The sequence below is a fragment of the Saccostrea echinata genome, unplaced genomic scaffold (genome assembly GCF_033153115.1).
Source record: "Saccostrea echinata isolate AGI-Se365-2 ecotype Australia unplaced genomic scaffold, CSIRO_AGI_Sech_v1 ptg000052l, whole genome shotgun sequence".
Taxonomy (NCBI): Eukaryota; Metazoa; Mollusca; class Bivalvia; order Ostreida; family Ostreidae; genus Saccostrea; species Saccostrea echinata.
In genome coordinates, this window is record NW_026889801.1 from 4,496,334 (window position 1) to 4,519,847 (window position 23,514).

A 23,514-nucleotide genomic window follows, 5' to 3' on the forward strand; every position below is an offset into this window, starting at 1 on the left:
CATAATAACATTTTGAAATGATTTAATCATTATCGTTGTAGAAAGAATTTGTTGTAATATTTCAATACCATGAAAGTTTTAAAATGTGACATTTCTCAGTAAAAATAATTCACTCTAAGTATGAGAAATTTGGCTTTTCAGCAGTCTTGCAGTCCAAAAAGATTTCATACAACTGAGATTAACATTTGATCTAACTTTGGAAAAGATTTGCTTATAAGTGTCTGAGTTTAGACTTAATGCTCTCTCCCATACATCTTCATTCAGTTCCCAGATTCTTCATTACAGAGTTTATTTTTTTAATACTTTGGGGAAAAAGATTTAGTCCTGTTATGCTTGGGGATTTACCCCAAAAGATTTGGCATCTATGTCAAAAAAAAAATTCTGAGTTAAAAAAAAGAAACAAAGTTGCCTCATAAGTTTTGAAAGTTTATAAAAAATGTGTAACAATTGAAAGTGTTATGAAAAATATTCATTTGTTGCTTGCATATATAACAGGAAAACAAAAAACAAAAGTGAAAACCAAAAAAACCAAAAAAAAAACAAACAAAAAAAAACAAACAAAAAAACAAACAACAACAAAAAACATTACCTTATATACTCGCATGTAAGTCGGTCCGCCTATAAGTCGGTGGTATTTTTTAAGCTTATATTAGAGGGCTTGACCCTCTAAAATTCCAATCTTTTATAACACATGCATCCCTACCTTAACACTAATACCCATGTCCCAGGGTCATGAAAGCCTGTAAGTCGGACAGAGATTTGGACCAAAGTTTAACTCCCCCCCAAAAAAATGACTTATAGGCGAGTATATACGGTATATCCAATATTAGATCAGGAAATGCATGTATATTTAGCTTGATTTTTTTTTTAAATGAATCTCTATTTGAATTGTACATAATTCATATGGCTCACAGTTGGTGATCAGAGATAGTGATTTAGTTATGCAAGAGGGATAACTCTTACACTTGTAAAGTGCAAATGCAGTATCAAGAGCAGATAACTCTGAATACCTTCACCTCATCAAAGACAGAGAAAAGAATTTAATTAATTATTGTGTCATCATCAACTCTGATGTTGGTAACATGGCAACCAATAACAATGGGGATGATTCATTCAATAGGAATTAGTCATTGTCTCTAGCAGGGAGACTTTTGAAGCAGAATAAAAAGAACTGGCATCAATAAAACATGTGCAAGATCAAGAATTTTTCTGTGAAAATTAGCTGGCTAGATTATAAGCCAGATGCTCTTCGTGTTGTCTGAAAATTTAGAGTATTTTTGTATTTTTCTTCTTTTCTTTTTAACAAAATGGGATTTCACTCCCACATATGAAAAATAGATATTGAACCCTGTAAATGGTGGTACAGACAAAGTTGACTTCAGAGAAACTTATCTTCCATTAAAACTCTCTTATTTATATCTCCCAGAAAAAGGAACAGTTATGATTAACTAATTGCAATTTCTGCTAAAATTGTCACTTACATTTTATAATTTTTTTATAGAACAAAGACTTGATTTTGACAGGACAGACTAGATGTTTCAACACACATCTCAAAAACAGATGGCTCCTTTAGAGCCATCATAATCCATTTATGGCAATTAATACAGATCCCCCCTCCCCCCAATATATTGCTTGGAAATACTGTTTTATTTATTTTTTGGAGGGGGGCTTAAAACTTCAGAAGAAAAATGTTTCCATATTTACATAATTCTTAACATTATCTAGCCCTCTGAATGATTCCATTATCTCTCTTCCATCTTGTCTCTGGTGTCATCTGTCTACAACAAAGATCTTCAAGCTGAAACCAAATCCAAGCTGTCTCTTTCCCAAAAGTCAAGAAGTCTTAAGAGTGTTTTAACTCATTAAGAATAACATTTCATGTCCAGTACACAGATCCAGAATCTGCCATTAATAGAGTAAATGCACACCCCAAGTTCTTGGAATAGTACCAGATATCTTGAGTTAATTCCTTGAGAGTTGATTGAGTTCATTGGTTGTGTGGTGCCTTTTTTGTCTTAATTCGTTTGGAATAAGACTATTTGATCACACCATTTATTGTTTTTCTGCTGTTTTGATGAGAAATACAGAAATATTTGATCGTATTACCATGGATTAGCTCGGACTTTCTGAAGTGGACATTGCTGCTGCATAATTTCATGGTTTTTAGTGAAAAATTACCACCAATGTTTTTTTTTTTTTTTAACTCATTGCATATACAAAGTGTGATATATAGGGAAAAAAAGAACTATGGATCCAATCCGATCATTTTCTTCTGTACGTTAAAGTTAAGGATTTCGATCTGTGAAATGAGCTGCTAATTATCCTTGCTCTGCAGTCCCTCTCAAGATACAGCTAGTTTGGTAAGCAAGACAATGTTTACATAGTATTGAAAGTCACTGTTAAAAACTGTTGAGAGAATATTCTATTTTCTTCATCAAATGATCTATCATCAGACAGTAATTGGTCATATATGCAATGTACAGGTACCTTACAACAAAGTTTTCTATACCCACTGATAAGATATTTAAAATCATGACACTGGTTTTGAATATAGATAAAAGATGATGCAAATCCTCATCTTATTTAAAGAAAAAATAACAACAATTTAGTTCTAGCTGGTATTTTCTCAAAATTTGATTTAGAAGAGGTGTACAGCATCATTAGGCATTATAATAATAGTTGCACAAGGGTCCTTCAATTATTTGAAGTTTTAAATTACTCAAATTACTCATGGAATAAGTAAATGAAGTTCAAAACTACTTTTAGTAATTAAAGTGTGAGATTGTTTGTTGATAATTACAGAAAAGTTGCATTCCCATATAAAACATGTGAAAAATCAGATAAAGAATAAAAAAAAAAATTGCCATTAATTTCAGTAACTTAGTGCGCCCCGGCCATTTAATAATCAACTTCACTTTCTGTTGCATAAATAGTGCATGGTGCTTGCTAAATACCTGCAAGTCATTTCATGTATAGGCTTTGGAATTTAGAATTGGTACAATATTCTTTTATTGGAGGATAATTGGTTACTGTTTGCACACATTTTACCAAATGATATGACCTGGTTTGAAACTTAACCATGATTAGACTCTAATCAAAACTTTTCTCTGGTAATGCTTTTTAGCAGTCTGTATTTGTGAATTATATAAAAAAAATAAATGATCATTTAATGAAATTTACGATAAATAATTCATTGGAGATTTTGCCATCAAAGCAAACTGCTGGGGGATACAATGAATTTCATCTGGTAACGTTCTCTGGAATGTTGGTGAACAATTAAACGTGAAAGTTGTGCAGCCTGATTTGTTAAACACCCCCTAGTTTGTTCAGAAAGTGAGATTTGCTGAGGTTTATTGTTATAGGGAAATAATGAAGGAGGAAAAATTCTCTTTAATGTCTACCTTCTGCCTACAAGGAATTTGATGAGCAGATGTAAACATGTATCTGTAAAGACAAACAGAATATTCATTCTGCTGGGATCCCTGCGGCCAGACCAAGGAGATCTTGGTTTCTCAGACCAAATGATTTTTTTTTTTTTTGTGCGCAAGGATATCTCTAACATTAAAACTTTTATAGTATACCCCATTGGATTTTTGTTTGAATCATATGAGACAATAATATTCTCCATTTATTTCTTTAAATTTTGATCTCAAATAAGAAAACCTCCTTGATCTTTTGTTTGCCCTTGGCTGTGTTTGTATCCCTGTTCTTTTATCGTTATTTGGCTGAAGGCCATCTTTCTGGTCATCACTACAGTTTAATTGTGAGTAGATTCTTTGCCAGATTCCTTGGCATACCTTAAGGTTGATAGCTTCAGAATCATTAATGGAAGGTGTGTTTGGCAGTTTCTAGTTTAGCACCATGAATGTAAATATTGTCTCTTTGATCATGGCCATCTCTCTCTGAGTGTAGGTCAGAATCTAAAAATATGAATTCTTTGAAGAATGAAATTAAAAATAATAAAACATGATTAAGGCACAAAATGTGTAATTGGTATGAAACAAGAAAATGAAGAAAAATTAATAAGGAGAATGATAGGTTATGTATGAATAATGTAGAAAGGTGAAAATAATACAATGGTAGAGAAATGCACTTGACCTACAAAATCTACGTATGACCCGATGAAAATAAAATGATTTCTTGTTGGTAAATTGAGTTCTTTGTCAATAACGGAAGTGTTATCCTCAGTAAAGGTACGGTTTATATGAAGAAGTATGGTGCCAGTCTCAAATCTCAGCTGGGTCTTAGGACCTTTTTAGCACAGATAATTGATTGCTATGAAATAACATCATTGATCGCTAGAGAATTTACCAATAAATAAGTCTGCGATTGGGATTTGCGTCTTTTTCTTGACTGATGTAAAAATCGTCTTCTCGCTGAGTTGCTTATGTGTCCGAGACCTGACGGAAAGACAATTTCCCAGTATGACTCACGCCCATCAATCACCTCCGTTAAATTATAAAAAGGATGACAAATTATGCAACATGTTCTAGGAAGATCCTGAGTTAAAGGAGGGCAGTTATGTTTTGTCTGAAAAATCTGAATTAGCAGTCTTGAAAGTTTGTCATTTGTTATGAAAGGGTCATTTTGTTGGATGTTTTCTACCTCCAATAATTCAATATTTTAGACTTAATTTGATTATTAAAAAGATATGTCCTCTAATAAAGCTTTTTTAGTCCATATTTCACTATGCTGGATTCTGGAAGGGGTTTTTATCGTATTGCATTATATTAAAAGATTATGTGTAGTGTTATGATTATAACCAGGGAGATATTAAGATATGTCTTAAAGTTTTTGAGATACTCTCAATTTTTTCCTGATCTGAATTTCTCGATATTTTTTTCATAACTTTAATGAGGTGATTTGGCATTTTCTGATAAGAATCTTTTGAGCAGAAACTCATGTAAAAGACAGGAAATATAATTAGTTTTTCTTAAAAAGGTTATAGAAACTGCAATAGAAAATTGGTAGTTTATGAGGAAAAAACGGCAATTTCATCTTTATTTCAAGAACATTTAGCAGATTTCAATTGCCATGAAGTGGAGTTTTTCAGAAATCAATGTGCCAGTGCACCAAGTTGTGTTAAAATAAAAAACAAAACATGGATTATACGCTATAGCTCAGAGGGTTTAAGATATTTTTTTGAAATAATTGATGGATAATGCATTTTGCCTTTTGGTCAGAATGATTTCGATCAATGATTTTGGTGAAAAACCCTGAGACAGCCCACATCAGAATGGTAAATTATTGATACATTGGGATTTCAAAAAAAGAAGATGTTGTTGTTGCAAGTAGTGGAGAGAAAGAGAGAATAATCCAAGGAATAAACAAGCTTTTATTTGAAGTGAATTATTCCCATAATGATTGGAAAAACGCTACTTGCATAAGCAGCTTCGAATCGTATTGATTGCGGATAGAGCAACATCATTTTAGCCACTATGAAAGAATAAGCCTGTATAGTTGGACAGCTTGAGTTGTATTGTGTGTCACCTTTGGAATTTTTGGTAGAGGGGGGAGTTTATAGATGCATATTTTTTCCCTCTCTTGGGAGTGCTGGAGATTGAAAAACTTTCAGAAATTTTAGTCATTTCAATTATAAGTTTGAAAAAAAAAATTCAAGATTCTTGGAAGATTCTTTGAAGGAATCTGTTAATTACTGTAGATTTGGATTTTTGTAAGGACGACTCATGTCGTGCAAATTAATGTGGGGCTCTATATATATGATCAATATTGGAATGAACAATGATGCTGAGTAACTGTGGAGAATACAAGTAAAACACATTTAAAAATCAACACAAGTTTCATTGGAGCTTGGATTCTTACTGGATTTAAAACTGCGAGTGTAGTGGGATTAATTACTTAGAACTGAGGGTGCTCTAACAGTGAAATTCAAAACACCACTTGGTTTACATTCACAGAGTGTCAATGAAGGGTAAAAAAAATCAATGAGTGAAATGATACAGAGACTTTGAAATGATAATGGAGCATTCAGTTTATATGACTGATGATCACATGCTTGTAGCTTTTTTTTTGAGACTGAACATTATTTGTGATCTCAGAAAGGAAAGAGAAAGTCATCATTTGCACGTGTTTTGTGACATAGTTGGTATCAAAAATAGAGGATAAGTGGAATATTGTTTAACTCTTGAGAACGCTTGATGCATGGCAAGGTAATAGCTATTTCACCTGCACATGTAAAGAGCTTGGGGAACAAAAAAACACGCAAGAGTCTGGCCAATGTGTTTTGTGATATAATTGATTTTGAGAGGTTCACAGACAATATCGGCACAAGTCAAGTTCCTTTGTGTGTGAACAATCTGAAGCACCATGAGAACAAACGGAGCCTTCCTCAGAACCTCCTTTGATTCCCCACGGCGCACTCACGGACATCAGCAGACATCAAGCCCTGTTCCAAGTGGTGAGGGTGGTGCAGTAAACGGTCAGGGACAAGCCACCCAAGAGAAATCTCAGACAGTGTATAGAGCAACACAGGAGGGGCAAGTTGCATCCCAGGTCAGGACAAATGCCCAGCTGTTGACCCAAACCTGCCTAGAAAGGTCAGTGCAGGACCAAGTGGCCAAACCTAAAATTCCTAGCCAACAGCAAGCTCAGGGGCCAGGGCCAAAGAAAATACAGACAAAGGCCATCATTGAGCACCAGAGTATCAGAAATAGACCTCTCCCTGCTATTCCAACTGAAGAAAGTGATGAAAACAAGAATTTGACCCAGAAGACTGCTAGCCCTGCAAAGAGAACTGAGGCACCTTGTTTGGTCAAACCTCATCAGAACATTTTGACTAAGGCTGAGCTTCAGCAGCATATTCAGTCCCAGCTTAATGTTATATACTGGACAACTTCATCTTCTTCAGGGTAAGTGTGTGTCATCACAGAATCTCCTGTTCAATGCGTTATTAGGTGGAAGGGCCAGGTTTCAAAGTCCTCTTGAAAAATTCTTCAAGGTCGAAGTTTACATTGCACAAATTATGGCTGAATAGGACATATGTTGAAGTACTAATGGGTATGCATTTAATGATCATTTTGCTAAAAGTCGATGGATATGTTGCAGAAATTGACAATGGGTACATGTTGTTTATGTATTAGCACTGTAGCAACTCATTGGTTGGCATTTGCACAAGTAGTGATAATTGGTAGTGACCTTTTATCTGGACATGTAGCAGTGTTCTTAAACTACTGTGCAAAATGTTTGCATACATCTTCAGAGCTTAATTGATCTTCATCTTCCTAAGAAAGAAACAGGTAGGATCTTGAAATCTTTCTTCGATTAGTTAACTACAAGATGGTTGGCTCTATTTAATCAAGTGCTTGTTATAATGAGCATACAGTCATCAAACATTCATTAAATATTGAACAATTTTTCTCAGCTATGCATGGCAAACAAATTTGATGGGGGGAAAAAGTGCAAAAAAAAAATTGGCTCTTTTGAAGATAATTGAATATATCTCTTGATATCTCGTTAACTAACTTCACTCGTGTTTGTATTTTGAGATTCATGAATTATATGGTTGACTTGAGGTAATTTTGGGGGCATCATTATGTCACATGGTAAATCAATTTTCCAGTTAGAAAGATAATTTCAAGTCAGAAAGCGAAGTGGAAAATGTATGACTCATCCATTTCACCAATATACTTGGGTATTGGAATATTTTTCAGCTCTAGAGTTATTATATGGTGTCTACCCAGATTGCGTGAACTTGTCCTCTCATTATTATCTTAATGAAGGATTTAACTAAATCTGTCAATATTTCAAAAAAGATGGCCTGATCAAATCATATTTATTGATCTTTGTGGAAAGGGTCACAAATCTAGAGCAAAAAAATATGGATGTCTCTTAGCCTCTCCTGCTAAGATATCGATTCCAACTTTAAGCTGCTTGATATTTTTGTCTTGGTTGCATGTTCAGAAAAAGTTAATTTGCTCTCTTGCAATATCCTGTGATATATGGATGTCTGGGTGCCAAAATTATCCAGATTTAATTTCCGTGTATTTGGGTGCATGTCAGACATGCAGGGGTAGATTTTGTTTATGGCATAGTCGCACATCTGCAGAACAACAATAAATCTCATCTGCAAATTTGGTACTTTTTTCCTCAGTATTTCTGCATATTGAATGAAGAGCAATTAGATTTGGCTAATGATGTCAAAGGTAGGAAAGAGAAGGATACAGTTGATTCAGTTTTACCTTTATCAGGTTAGGTTCAGCTTCACAGCTGAAAAGGTTGAACAAGAGACCATCTGAGCTCTTCATTGGGCTTGAGGGGAGGGGGTCCTGTATATGGTGGGGGGTTTAGCTCACCTGAGCAGCGAAAGATCAAGTGAGGTTTCTGATCACATTTTGTCTGTCTGTCTGTCCATCTCTAAACTTTTCACATTTTGACTTCTGATGAAGAACCACCATGCCAGTTTCAACCAAACTTGCCATGAAGTATCTTTGGGTGAAAGGGATTCAAGTTTGTTCAAATGAAGGGCCACTTCCTTTTTTAAGGAGAGAAAATCAAGAATTGGTGAAAATTTAGTGACATCTTTTAAACTCTTCTTCTCAAGAACCACTGTGCCAGAAAAGATGAAACTTGAGTGAAAGCTTAACTACGTAGTGTACATTCAAGTTTGCTCAAATCATGACCCCAAATATAGGATGGGGCCACATTAAGTAATCAAAGTTTAACATAGGAGTATATATGAAAAAATCGTTCAAAATCTTCGCAAGAACAGGAAAGGCATATATGGAAGTATCCTTAGTATAGATTCAAGTTTGGTCAAATATTTATAATGACCACGAGGGGTAGGGTAGGGCCCCAATGGAGGATCAAAGTTTCACATGGGAATATCTAGCAAAAACTCTTTCAAAATCTTCTCAAGAACAGCAAAGGTATGATTATTCATATAAATATTGAAGTATCATTAGGTTGTGTTAGATTCAAGTTTGTTCAAATGATGACCCCTGGGGATATAATGGGACGACAATGAATGATCAAAATTTTACATTGGAAAATATAGGGAAGCAATCATGCTGGTGAAGAATTGCATGGCCTTATGAGTGATTAATGTGAGCATTGTGAGCCATGGGCCCTTTTTGGGGGGGGGGGGGGTAATTTTTCATAGAAAAAGACTAATGCACCGAGACAGAAAGTACCAAAATGCACTGCTGACTACACAGAACAATGGAATATGTTTCATTCATCAAATATAATCGCCTGCATCTCTGATGCTGATGTCAAATGCCAAATGCTTGAATGCAATATTTGACAGAACTTCAGAAGCAAACCATGACAGTTGTGTGACATAAGTCTGTCTAGCTGACCCCTATCATAGATATTACAAACAACAATTTACTTAATTGACAATAATGCATTTGACAGACACAAGGCTATTACATTGCAGCATCTGGAGACTAAGTTCTTCTGCTAGAATTGTCAGAGTGAGGCTTGTCTTCTGCTAGAGTTGTCATATTGAGGCTGCATGAAAGTTGTGTTTGGTTTTTGGTCAGACTGTGTTGCAGATGCATTTAAATTTGTCTGTAAGGGTGTCAGCATTGGCAGAATCTGGTGAAATTTGACTTTTTCAGATGCAGGAGCATTGTGTAATGCACATGCCTGATGTTTTTGAAATGCATTTCCTCTGAGAGCTGTTAAAAATTAATTCCATGCTTTTTTTTCTTTGTGTCTCAATTATTTAGCTGAAGTTTTCCTTGAAACAAGAATTAACACATTGTTCCGATGATGGAATCGCTCAGACATAAAATGCATTGTGTAAAGTGATTCTATGCAGAGAACAGATCTCTATTAAGTTGCAGGCTAAATTGCAAGTATGCGGTCAAGGCTTTGAATTGTAATCTGCCAAGCAAATGGCTTATATGCAAACACTTTCGAAGTACTCTGCTGAGGATGCTTTGAATTTTTCAGTGATTTTTCCTCCCCTCCCTCCATTATAAGTTTCTTTGTCCATTGATCAGTTGCAATGTCTGACCTGGATGTTGATCACAATCCTGAGGTGGGATATGGCATTATGAATTTTAGATTTTAATGACACTAGCTATCAAATTAATGTCCTAAACTCAAAGTTTAATCTCATTTTCAATTTGCATATATAAAAACAAAATTAAACTATGGACTGCTGAGTAGAAAGAAAAATTGTTTTCTATATTCATTCATCTTCAAAGAAGTTCCTATCAGCCAATGCTTATATAAGAAATGATCAAGTTCTTGCACAAATTCAATTGTAGATTACTTTTTCATTGAGATATGTAAAGCTCCTTAAGAATGTGTTGCTGTAGTTAATATTTTAGTCCCCCTCCCCCTTTTTTCTCATAATAGATCAAGGCATGCAATACCAACAGCTTCACCATAAGACACATCTACTGTATAGAATTTGACACTTAGCTCAGAATTTCCTGCAGAAAAGATGTCAATAAAGTCTCATATCCGATCCATATATGTATCAATAAGATTGACTGATGTTATCCTAATGAAGCTACTAATGAATGAGAAAACGAGAGAGAGCTTAAGCAAACTGCCTCTTAGCCTTTTAGTCACCAAAAAAACCATGAAATAAAAAATCGTGACATATATTTTGTTTCTGTGTGACATTTTAACATCCTGAAGGCTTAATTTCAAAGCAACATGACATTTACAAATAATGTAGGAGGCTTTTCACCGGATCTTTTTTATCTTGCTTATATGAAGTATCAACTTATATTTATACTATTTTAAGCTCTTGAAAATCTCTCTGTTGGATCTACAAGACAAATTATTATTGTGAACCTATTTCATCCCACTATGGCCTTAATCCCCGATCTCACCATAAAGATAAATTTTTAAAGGTATACTATGTACCCCCTTCCTCTCTCCCACCCCAACCCCCACCCCCGTACAAATATGATACTTTTGGTACAGAGGATGACTTGACTCTCTAGGATTTGTGTGAGATCTGTCTACTTCATTGTCTAACCTTAGACATGTATGACTCAGACATCACACTCTAAGTATTGATCCTATTCTGTGTTATAGAGTAATGTATTGCTCTAATTATAGAGGGACTGACAGTAGAGGTTTAATGAATCTGGTATATTTATAGCAATCACAGTAGAGATCCTTAAACATTTATTAAAACTAATACATCTTTTTGGTAGTGTTTGTTAAAAGATTTCCCATCAAAGAGCACTATATGACCTCAGCAGTAATGAGTATATTTATAGTGTGTTTTTAAAAAATCTTCAAATTTATTACTTTATTTATTGATCGTGTCCTGCCCTGTCAGGCCAGGCATCTTTTTGGTCTAAATATTTTGGGTTTATTTCAACTAGGTCACTAATACTGTATAAATATGTGTCAAGTGCAATCCTATTCAAATTGCAATCTTTCATTATGAAAAGTTTTTAAAAAGAATTTTGTTGTTGAAAGAAAAGAGCATCTAATTGAAGTGTTAAGTACACCTATTTAACACCTGAATCAGATGAAATCAGACGTGGAAATGGATTTCACACCTGATATGTCGCTTGCCCATAAATTAAGTTTTACAGACACATTTCAAATTCCCACAAAAATAAAATCAGGTTTTAATTCATGGTGAAAAGTAGAGTTTGATTACAGCAATTACAGATTTTTCATCCCTGCCAATATACTCTGACATCTTTTTTTTGAAAGAAACCAATCGGACATGAATTCTTTTGTCAGGGGGTTACGTGAGTTGGAAAATTATAGGTCACAGTATTTTGTAAGGCTAATATACACTGTGTAAATGTGATATTTTGGTTTTCTTGAGTGCAGATTTTCAGATTATAATATGTTATCTTATCACCCAGCTGTAGGCATGGCATTAGTGTTAAGCCTTTTGCTCCAATAATGACAAAATTTCAATGTGTCAACAATGTGATGTTTTATAGAATAATGTGGGAGTTTGTAGCTCTACCCCGGGGATTCAGATGTATGATTTCTGTGTGAATTATTGCCGGAGATTTTCTTTGTGAAATGGAATGTTAGATTTGATAGGTTTGGTAGCTTTTCTTGGACACAGGGTGAATTCCTGGCGACACTGGATAATCTGACATTAAAAGAAATGATCGCCATCAACAATTCAACCTCATCAGCTGGGTATGCTAGGTCATAATATTTCTTTTAAGTTCATTATCAATTTGGAATGAATCTTTTTACTAACTTTTAATCAGTACTGTTAGGGCTGCTGTATACTGAATTGGACTAACGGGTTAATGAAAATATTACCAACAATCAATATAATCTTTAAAAATTGTTGTGAGAATTTCATATTATTGATAGTGTGGGTTGCTTGTACTCCAATGATGGCACAAAATGATGGCTTAGCTGCCCTTATTAATTTTGACAAAACAGATTAGGTTATTTATACATCATTGTTCTTTCCTTAGCGAGAACAGGATATTAATTTTTAGAAGCGTGTCTTGTGTTATTAAAAGAATGTCTAAATTTATATACAAGATGCAAAATATGAATAGGAGATGGAAATTAGAGGTTATAAAAGTATTCCTTTGATGAAAACAATATTGCTACCAGCAAAAAAGAAGTTCATTAGACAAGCTCTATAGGTTAACCATGCCTTTGTGTTTCACTTGTGCAAAATGCAGATAAAGCATTTTTTTCTTTAAATTGAAAAAAAAATGTGATACAAATGAAAGTAATATAGAGTTATGATGACTATTAATAAATAACTTAATGGTAAATAGTATTGTACTTAAGGCCATCTTTAAGATAATGTTTGCTTGTCCTCTCCCAACTCTGGATAAATAAAGTGGGTAGGTAGGTAGGGGAAAATTTTTTAATTAAAAAATAACTTATGAGTATGAAGTTAAAATAGTTATTAATGGTAGGAGAAAATTTCAGAATGAATGAAAAAAACAATAGTTTCCTGAGGTTAAAAAAGAAGTTTTGAGTCTGGCCATTTTTAGTCAGTCAGTCAGGAAAGGGCAAACAAACAATATTTTTAAAGATGGCCTAAATCTAAATGTGCATTAATACTAATTCCTGGTCATATTTCTACTTTCAGTTTTGATGACAGCAGTTCCATTAGCAGTGGAGACATAAGTGATACAATTAACGAAATTAGCACTGATGACGGAAACTTAACCGGTGGATCAGGACAGAGTGATCAAAATAATCCTTACAACAGCATCAAACGCATTGCAAATGCCAGAGGAATTCCAAATGGCTACCCAGGACATGTGCAAGGCAAACGTGCCCCTAATCTGGGGACCAGTGCTTTCATGGGGGCAGAGTACAGCAGTGATGCCAGTCCTATGTCTGGTTGGAGGAAGTATTCTCTCCCTCAGACCAACCGCTTACTAAGTAGTGACCCTGCAGACTATGCTTACTTGTTTAATGGATATAGCCATGCTTCACCCATGCAGCAACAATGGGGATCACCTCCAGTGCAAGGGCAAATGAGAAAACTTTCTAACACTAGTCAGCCAGATATTAACCATTACAGAACTCATAGTGCTGATTACGTTGATCCAAATAAATCTGGTGCATACTCCTCTTCCAACAGTCTGTCCAATAAGAAGGACTCGGAAACAAACACTGATCAGTCGCATTTATTGGAAGCTAGTATGCGGCGTGTTCAGCAAGGTGGCATGGGGCCAGGTGGTCAGGGTGGCTTTGGATACCGCCGTCCTCTCAGCAACACAAGTACTGGGTCAGCTGGAAGCAACAAGAGCAATGGTTCAGGGAGTTCTTGCTCAAAGAGCTCAACAGTTGGTAGTCGTCTAGCCAAACATGGTGTGATGAATGACAGCAATGGAATCAAATCAGGGGAAAACACTCCATCTGGAATTCCAAGGCCAGGAAGTGCTACATCCATACGAACAACACCGCAGAGAACGGAGGAATTATTCACTAGTGCTACACTGGAGAGAAAGAGAAAGGGAATAAATGGTGCAAGGACAAATGGTAACAATATTTCTCCTCCTGAGGAACTTTATAAGTCAAATACTCTGGGTAGGAGTACTCAGAAAAAATATGGTAGCAAAACCAGTCTTAGTCGAACACCCTCACAGGGTGAAAATACTTCTGTGTGCAATAATACAATCATTTCCAATCCCCATGCTACTTATGGGAAAAATGAAAATGGGAGACCTAATATGTATTCTCAATCTCTTCCCAATATGCCACAAAATGGCGCACCAGGAAATTATGTGGCTATGGAATATGGAAGTCCACGCAATTCTGGTTCAGGACAGGGAATCTGGCTAAAGAATACAAATGGTAATGCTCCAATGCATATGTCTGAGACTGAGAGTATGGATTCCATATCTTCTCATGCTTCCAGTATCCAGGCTCAGATACAGCAAGCTCGAGCCTTGAGTGATGCCAGTGCTCGCATTCTTGCTCATGGTATGAACAATGTGAGCCTGTCTCGTTCAAACAGTCTCAAATCTACTCAGTCTGACTCGGTCTATGCTTCCACACACCAGGGGGAAAATCTCACACGTACCAACTCTTTCTCTCAACTTCCAAGTCCCCCTCCCCCTTCCTCTCCAACCCCTAGCAATAGTTCGCATTCCTCTCGCTTCACATATCCTATGACTGCTTTTGGTGGTGGATCTATGGGTGGTGGTGGATATGCCAATCCTGCCAGTTTGAACCAGAACATGGTGCGGTCTAATACTCAGTCAAGTTTGCCTCCCTATGGTAGCCTGGCTCACTCCAAGATGAATAGGGATGAAGATGGAAGCAGTGAGTCAATCCAAATTTTCTCTGACTTGAGATAAATTGATTCTTAGGCATGGCAACTCCTTCTTCATGTAAAGGATACTTCCACACTCCAATGAATATTTTTTTTTATTAATTTTGTAATAAGTGTAAATATTGTTTTGGTTTTTTATGTAAAGAAAAAAGAGGTGTCCTTTGCTTTGAGTTTTCTGTAGATTAATTTTTCATTCAAGTTTTGCATGTGTGTTTGGATGTCAGAGTTCCTTTTTGTTAATGGATTGCATGAGATTTTTTGACAAAAAAGTCACAAAATTTCTATTTCTCCCAACTATTAGGTTTCTATTAACTTGGACATTAATTTTTTTTTATTGGCTTCTACCCTGATGATATTAAAAATCAATTTCAATCACACTGCATGAAACTATTACATTTATGTGCATGTGTTTAAAAGTTTATTTTTCTTTCAGACATTTCTAGCTGTATAATCCTTGATAGCTTCTGATGGTTTCTTACAATCATCTGTCCTCTGTGTAACATACATACACTGTCTCCATCCTCATGACCCCTGACCTTCTCTGACTCCATCTGCTCCCATCATTCTTACATACTCCTTCCAACATCAGTTCATCAATTTTCTTGAATCTTGAGTTGATCTTGAATGAGCTATGCTGCATAATCCTTCCCAGTAGCAAAAATCATTACTTGTCACTGCAAACCCTAAGATGATGTGATGTACATCTAATAATTATCATCATTTTTTCGACTGACATCCATTTCTGTGCATGCAATTCTTCTGGAGTTGCCAATAATATAAGGGAAATCACTCCAAATTTAACTGATATATTTCAAGTTAAAATGAAAAAGAGTTACCTCTCTTTATCTTGTTCATTTTATTTTTTTTCAGTTCATGGCTCAAACTTGTCTTTGGCGTCTTGCACCTCCTCCATATATTCCACGGTAAGAAATTAAAGAGAAAAAATAAATGAACTAATTTATTGATCATGACAAAAATTCTTAATTTGATACCAGCCTTTTCTTTTCCAAATATAAGTATTTTTGTTATCCTTAAGACTAACAATGTTAGAAGTGCATGGTTTTAGGAACACACTGTAGAAATATTGGCATGCACATAGACACTTAAAGAAAACAGGTGGTAATAAAAATGTGATAATTGCATATCATTTTTATCCCTCTTTTTCTTTGCAGGCTGAAGAAAAACAGCAGCATGAGGTGAGTTATATGTGAATTAAATGGAGAAGTCATGTGTGGGATTTCTTCACCTTCTGTGTAGGAGCTGTTTTGATTGATTTGAAAAATATTAGGCTGCTGCTTTAAGTTATGCAGTGTGCTGAGGCCAAAACATTAGAGGGGTTTAATTTTTCAGAAAAGAAGTACTTTAAAAGTTGATTTTCCTGTTCTCGATTTGACCCAAATATAAATTTAGCAAAGAGTTCAGCAGTCATTCATATATAGATCTCTGCATTCTTGTTTTAAATTGGAAGGATGTGCAAGGTTAAAGGTCAAGGTATAACAATTTTTTGTGAGTTAATTACCTAAAGATCAAAATTGACACCTTTTGAGAATCCTTTTTTCATAGATAAGTAATTTGATATTGATAAGCAACTTGGCAAGTGGCAATCACAAAAAATGTCAGTTTATGATTAATTTTGTATCAAACTGGCCTTTGGGTTAGCATTATCGCATATCTATTTTTTTTCACTGCAAGTTTGCAGTGCATATTTTGATGCAAATGAATTTTAATGATACGGGTGAATCAGAAAATATCTTTTATGTAATAATCTGCGTGCAATGAAAGGTTGACTTTGGCCAAGAGCCAGTGCTGATCAGATGCAGTAGATTCTTTTATTCTGTCAAATATTTTGAAAATAGAAGAGAGAAATATGTGTATTGAAAATATTTCTCTTATCTGTCAGTGAAGACGTTATATGTTTTTTTGCAGTCTTGTGTTTCTGATTCCCTGTTAGCGAATTTAGCACTACAGCCTCTTGGCTTTGAAAAGTTTAAGACAGTTTTTCAAAAGACAAGAATCAGACAGAAAAACCACTGGAGATATCTCTAACTTTGTGTAAGATAAGAGGAAAATTAAATAGAAATTGTTGCAGACGAGAAAAATACTCCCCTGTTTCTACCAGTGGGGTTTTGTAATTTGTATCATAGGAAACCTTTTTTTCTATTTTTTGATTAAGATTCGTAAACTACGAAGAGAACTGGAGGCCGCCCAGGAAAAAGTGGTGACACTGACCACTCAACTCAGCACAAACGTAAGTAGATGATTATATGCACTTTTTTTTTTATGAATTCTGCATGTTTCTGTTCAATTTTTCTTGAATACTTTGCAGTGAAAAATAAATGTATGAATTGCAGACAGACCATACCATTCTTATAAAAGATCCTGCATGAGATTGTGTTGAAAAAATGTAGAAATTGAAAGATTTCAGGTTTGCCATTTATATGAAAGATTTCAAGTTTAAATAAAGGTGTCAAAAGAAAAATGAATGTGTGCAGTTTCAAAGGGATTAGATCATTTGGTATACAAAATGAATTTATCTTCACAGAGTTTATTGTAAGGAATGGGAATTTTATAAGAAATGAGTTGTCAGAGAGATGGGGCTTTGTGTTGGTTGTGCTTCGTCACCATGCAGTCACAGGTGGTTAATTTCCTTCAAGAGTTGTCTCTCTTTTTCTTCACTTTGTTGCTATGGAACTTTTTGTGTAAGAGTTGAAGCAGTGCATTGTCTGTGATCTCTAACCTCTGTAACCTCGCGGCTTTTATCTGTCCACAGAAAAAGAGGCCTTGCATTGTTAAAAAAAAATTTTAAACCTCTTTTAGTGCACACACTTGGAGCAGGAGGACACAATCTGCACCAGAAATCTCTCTCCTCCCTCTATGTTCACTGATAAGACCTCCAGTCAATATTTGATCATAGAAGCTGTTTTGGATGCAAAATAGATTCAGGCATCTTTATGCTGAATTTTGTAGCTGAGCTCTTATCGCACATCATTGATATTTTTTGAAGATGAATAGTATGTACGTGATCATTAAAGTTTATGCTAGGCCTTGATAATGAAGATTTGGGCATCCCATTTTCCCTAGCAATATAAAGATCCAGAATTTATATGCATATTATCTCTCTCTCTCTCTCTCTCTCTCTCTCTCTAATTTTTTATTTCCTGCGCATTTCAAGGTCAATTTCGTCTTATAATTGTGTGTGTTTTCCTCAAGCCAAAAAGTTTCTCAGAATTCATTTCAAGAAAGTAGATAATTCTTGTGTTTATTAGATGATAGTAACAATTTTGTTTAAAAATAACAGCTGCTGTTTTCCAGTAAATTAAAATTTAGGTTAGGAATCTTATCCAAAATATCTTGTAGAGAGAGAGAATTTAAATGCTGGAATTTTTTCCTTTGAACCAAAATGAATGCTATGTGTTGGACAAAAGATTTTCGAGATAATCATGAAGAAAACGGAAATTGATATCAATAGCTAAAGTATAGCCTCAGAACATAGTGAAAGTCCTGCTGATTTTAAGGCAAACTCGATGCATGTATTATGAACATCTATAGATTGTTTTTTGTGGGATTAACAAGTCTAGATGCCTCTCCACGATATCATCTAACCATGATGGAATTTCTTTTTAAACTGAAACACAGAGGCTCATCTCTTGCATTCTTGCCATCAGGTCTTCTTTCCTATGCAAATTAAACCTGCTAACAGTGTCTGCATTATATAAAAAGATCACCCCACTTGCCCTTATCATAAAAAACCAAAAGAAAAAAAAATAATACAGTAACTGATGGTGGTTAGATCTAGAGGTTTATCTCTAAAAAACATCATCATAATATATAGGCAAAGGAGTTTGATCCATTTTTGCTGAAAATTTTAAGGTGGATCCATTTTTGATAGAGATATATATTCAAAATATTATAGAAGTTAAACTATAAATAAGATATGGAGCTTCAACCCTTGATAGTAACTGGTTGGAAGGAATGGTTCGTAACCACTGATCACCACATGATCCACCAATATTACCTCCAATAACTGGAGATCTTTCAACCTATCAAACAAGTTGTTGGCAGGGGAAACAATTTTTTTCAAGCTTGAAACTTCATACTTGAAGTTTCAAGTTTTTTTTGGCAGCGGTCCTTGAAATGCTTTAATGATGTTTAGGTTTCACCGGCATTGACCATCACCCTGGGAGAGGTGAAATAGCTTTAGCGTTACAAGTTTTTCCGACTCTAGAAACTGACAATATTACATTCTCTCATGCTTCTAATGAGAATTTTTCTAACCTGTTGTGCTTGAAACACACTGTTGAAGTTCAATGCTCAGAGGAAATACTTCAGGAAGAAAATATTTACCTATTGACTTGGAATATAGGGAACAAGACTTTCTCTCATTTGCATAACTTTGACCTTTATATTTGCATATCTGGAGTTTTCTTCACCTCAAATAATATTTGGTGCATAAGTGGAAATATATTAATTACTTGTGTGAAAAATAGATATTGGAATAGTATCGATACACTTTGGTTTGAAAGTTGTCTTTGACTGATTTGAAGATGGATGCCAAAGTGGAGAGTCCTACTTCTCCAAATCGCTGCAAGTCTCTATATGACAACGGACCTGTGGAGTGGAAAAGTGACGTCTATTATCCATTTCACTCTGCATATAACAATAATAACAAGGCAAGTCACATACAATTTTTTTTTTGGTGCAGGAGATGGCTTTGAAGTGGTATTGGTGGATAATGGTATTTAGGTTTTTCTTGTTCTTCTAACATATTTTATGGCCAGATTTTTCAGTTTTAACAACTGCAGAATTGTATTTTTGATTGAAAGGGTATGATATTAGTGGTAAATTAAAATATTTTGGTAACGGTATCTGAAATATTTTACTAATTATGAAGCATTGACTGAACTTTTTGCTTCTTCGCTTTTTTCAATACTTGGCAAATATGATAATTGGTCAATAGCATATATTTTATTGATAAATCTTAATCTTTCATTCTTAATATAAAGTTTTGTACATTTTGCTTGTTTTTGTTTTTAGGTTGATTTGTGTATTTTTGATTCCTAATTGTCAATTTCTTCTTTACAATTTTTAAATAACGAACTTCAGCCTCTTTTTGGTTAGTATTTGTCAGACTTCATTCATTTTCAAACAAAATTTGACATTTCTTTCATAGCATTGAACATTTTTGCAGTAAACTATGTTGGAAAAAATAATTATTTTGATAAATGATCTTAAACATATTCACTTCTGGTGGTCCATTGGGGAGAGAAAAAAAATTACCTTAAATCAGAACCAAAAACAGAAAAATGTATTTGAAAGAAAAGAAATTGATATAAATCCAAACACCTGTCAGTTTTTAAGATAACATTTAACATATTTCTGAAAATTGAACCGTTTCCAAAGAAGAGAACAAGATATTTTGAAGCTGCGTAAATTTTTGCTTGAGTTTCCTGCCCTGTTAGATAATGATGAAGTATATCGCTCAAGCAGAACCCCAGTGTAATGATGATTCCAGCTTTATTTGCTTTTTCCATAGATTATTTTATCATTTATAACCAATATCCCCCCATCAGACTACAAAGTTAGAGCTCTAATCATTTGCCCTGATAGATTTCCTATCTGCTTGTTTGGACAACCATGTAATTATTTTCATCGAAATGAAAAATAAAGGATTCTTTAATTTTCTTCAACCAAATTCCGAATTTACAAACGGGGTCATCTTATGATCAGTTTTACCGTAACCTTTTACTTGATAACATGTAAATCCTACTATAAACTTGGGTTTGAATTATTTTCTTTAAAAATGTTAGAAGTCTTCCCGATACTTGAGTAACAGGCACATACATAGCTTTATATATAGAGCACATTCATTAAAGGATCTGACAATATTCTGACAATTAGTCTCCCGATTGGGGTAGATTTACATGCTGAATTGATTGGCTGGCATAGATCACTGGTCATTCTGATCAGAAGGTGTATTGATTCCTCTGCCCTAAAAGTCCTCGCACTGACCCAGGGAAAACTGTATGATTACTCAGAGAAAATATTGACATACCTAAATGATATTTGTACATTGTTATTTCCTGGGGGAAGCCTTGGCTAACATTTAGCAGTTTATGAACTCGGATGATTGGAAATTTGCAAATTAGGGAGTACATTTTCCTATTGGATGTTTCAGTTTTTAAATGGTAGAAGTTTGCTTGTTGAATCTATACTCAAAATTTTAGTTTTAGAGGAGGCACTTTAAGCTCTCCAAGATGGCAAATAAGCTAGCATATTTAGGGCTTTACTCTGATATTAATCAACTTTCCAACCAGAAAGAGAATTAAGTTTGTGAAATGCCTGTGCAGTTTTAACCACAAGAGGTTGCAACTTAATTACATAAATTCAAAGAATCTAGAGATTGGTGAAGAGAGAAGGCAGGCAATATATTACACTCTCCTTGTATTTCTTTGATGATGAAGATAGGAATAGCTTAAGTACTGCTATCAAGTTATAACAGTTCAAATTGAAGATGCAGCCCTGCATGACATGTCTAATGGCACAAGAAGTAGGGAAATATTAAATATTTGACAACTTCCATAAAGGTCTTCAATGGGGCTTTGAGGAGATGAATTAGCGAGCTCATCAAGTTTTCCAAACTCCCAGCAACTCAATTCTTGATAGTGCTTCAGTGCATCAAAGTTCTGAGGAGGACTCTACTTCACTGCATTCTAAGCTTGCTGCATCTTTATCCAGACATTGTTTCCTATGTGCCGGTGTAGGCACAAAATAAACAAGAGAACGCTTAAGCTAATTAGCCAGTAGCCCTTGTTATGTAATTAATAGATTATTTGTTTATTTTCCTCACATGTTCTGCCAACATCCTTACAGCTTTCCAGACAACATCAACATAACATGATATGTAGGTGTGATATCCTTAAATCACTAATTCCCACTTTTTTCTATCCTTCACACATTGCTAGTCGGGATCTTGCATACCTTGAATTATAAAGGGAGATAATTTTGTTTTTGGTTGGTTTTGTGTGGGACATTTATTGGAAAGTTATATGAATTTTTAAAAGTTTCAATCTGAAATCCATCAATGATAGTAGATGAAGATAGATTTATTTAGGTGTTGGCTCTCAAGATTTCAGGAACCCTACAGAGAAATTTCATCAAATTCCATCAAACTGGATATCCATAAGGTATAGTCTTGTTTTCCTATCTGCCATTTTATATTTGTTTTTGAAATTCAGATGAAGGACCACACCTGGCTTTAGTAAGGAGAAACAGAGACTTTAGGAACTGAATATATATTATGATAGTAATCTATTCTCTTCAGAATCTGTGACTTCTGACATGTGATGTTAACAGTTTTAAAAATTTTACCAGACAGCTTACACTAAGCCCTCTGCTCCACGCCCTTATTTAATTGATATCACTACATTCGAACATCATTTCACAGCTGCTCATCTCTCAATATTTATAACTATAGAGTTTGCACTTTTATTATTTTTTTTTTCTTCATCTGCAGTGATTTGAATTTTTTTTTATCGTGATACTTATCACTTCCATTGCACTTCCTGTATTTGGACTCGGGAATCTTTATGCCCCTTTATCTCTTGAATAGAGAGGAAAAAATGAATGCCGTGAGATAATTTGATGCTTTCATGTTTAATCCTTTCACTATCACTTACACTGACTGCATGTTGGTGGTGTAATCATTTCTCACAGTCAATTAAGAGCTTTCAAGATTTTCTAACCAAACACCACCTTTCTCTTGACCCATTGACTCAACACAAGCATCAATTCCACATTTATCTCCTAACAGTGTATAAATATCTATACCAACACATGTATCAGAAATTTACCATAGGGTCCCAGAGGTTTATCTATCAGGATGCTGAAATGTTACATAATATCAAAAGTGTCTTTTTCCATTCTGCGGTTAACCATTACGTGCAAAAGATCCAGATGGAAATAGCATGAATAAAGTTTAAATTATTAAAAAATGACAAGTAGTACTCAGTTTACTGCAAGTGTTTGGAGTTATCTGTGATGTGCCATCTTGGATATTTTTGACATTTCTGTAAATACTACGGATCCATGAAGCAAGTTAAAAATTAAATAAAAACTTGTTTTCTATGTAGCTTTATTGAAAAAGAAATGTTGCATGCATTTTGAATTTTTTACCTGTCTCAGTAATATGATGTAATTTGACTTGCAGTAGAATCAAAATTCAAATAAATGACTAATGATTTTAAAAATTGTAGCGATATCTGCCTCGGGGTGTTGGAGATATGAGCACACAGTCATGTTTATGAAACCATATAATGCAAATTGGTACTTCATTTCCATAACATTAGAATTATTATATTAAGCTTCCGACCAAGTCATTGAGTCTTCTTAACCTAGTTATTTGCCTGGAATGTATGAATTGAGTTGATTGCTTTGCTGCAAAACCATAGGTCATCTGCACATGATACAATCACCCTAAGTGTATAATGAAGAAAATGTTCCAGAGAGAAAACCTCACACTTTGATGTTCAAAACAAGTCACAGAACTAGAATTGGCTAGAGTTTATGATTCCAAAGTGTATGTGGCCATAATAATTTTCACATAATTAGCAAAACCTTTGGATATATGTGTAGTAATACACTGACTATTTTAATTGCCATGGATGATAGAATCTAATGTGATAGGTTCTTTGGGTTTTTCTCTTTGATGAGGGGTAAGTTTGGAATTCTTTTTCAGCAAATTCCAAGACTTCATTTTTCATCATCATGCAAGAGCGTTTGGTTTGTAG

At 34.7% G+C, this 23,514-nt stretch overlaps 1 protein-coding gene across 12 annotated transcripts in view; it reads left to right on the plus strand.

Annotated features, from left to right (window-relative positions):
• The window catches only part of LOC133204112 (neuron navigator 3-like), a 160,142-nt gene that overhangs the window by 110,649 nt on the left and 25,979 nt on the right, over positions 1 to 23,514 (plus strand). For all 12 annotated transcript variants that reach the window (XM_061339873.1, XM_061339866.1, XM_061339869.1 and 9 more), the window contains 4 exons: positions 13,031 to 14,718; positions 15,599 to 15,651; positions 15,901 to 15,924; positions 16,902 to 16,976. In XM_061339873.1, the coding sequence (XP_061195857.1) occupies positions 13,031 to 14,718; positions 15,599 to 15,651; positions 15,901 to 15,924; positions 16,902 to 16,976 (1,840 nt within the window). The remainder of the gene's footprint in view (positions 1 to 13,030; positions 14,719 to 15,598; positions 15,652 to 15,900; positions 15,925 to 16,901; positions 16,977 to 23,514) is intronic.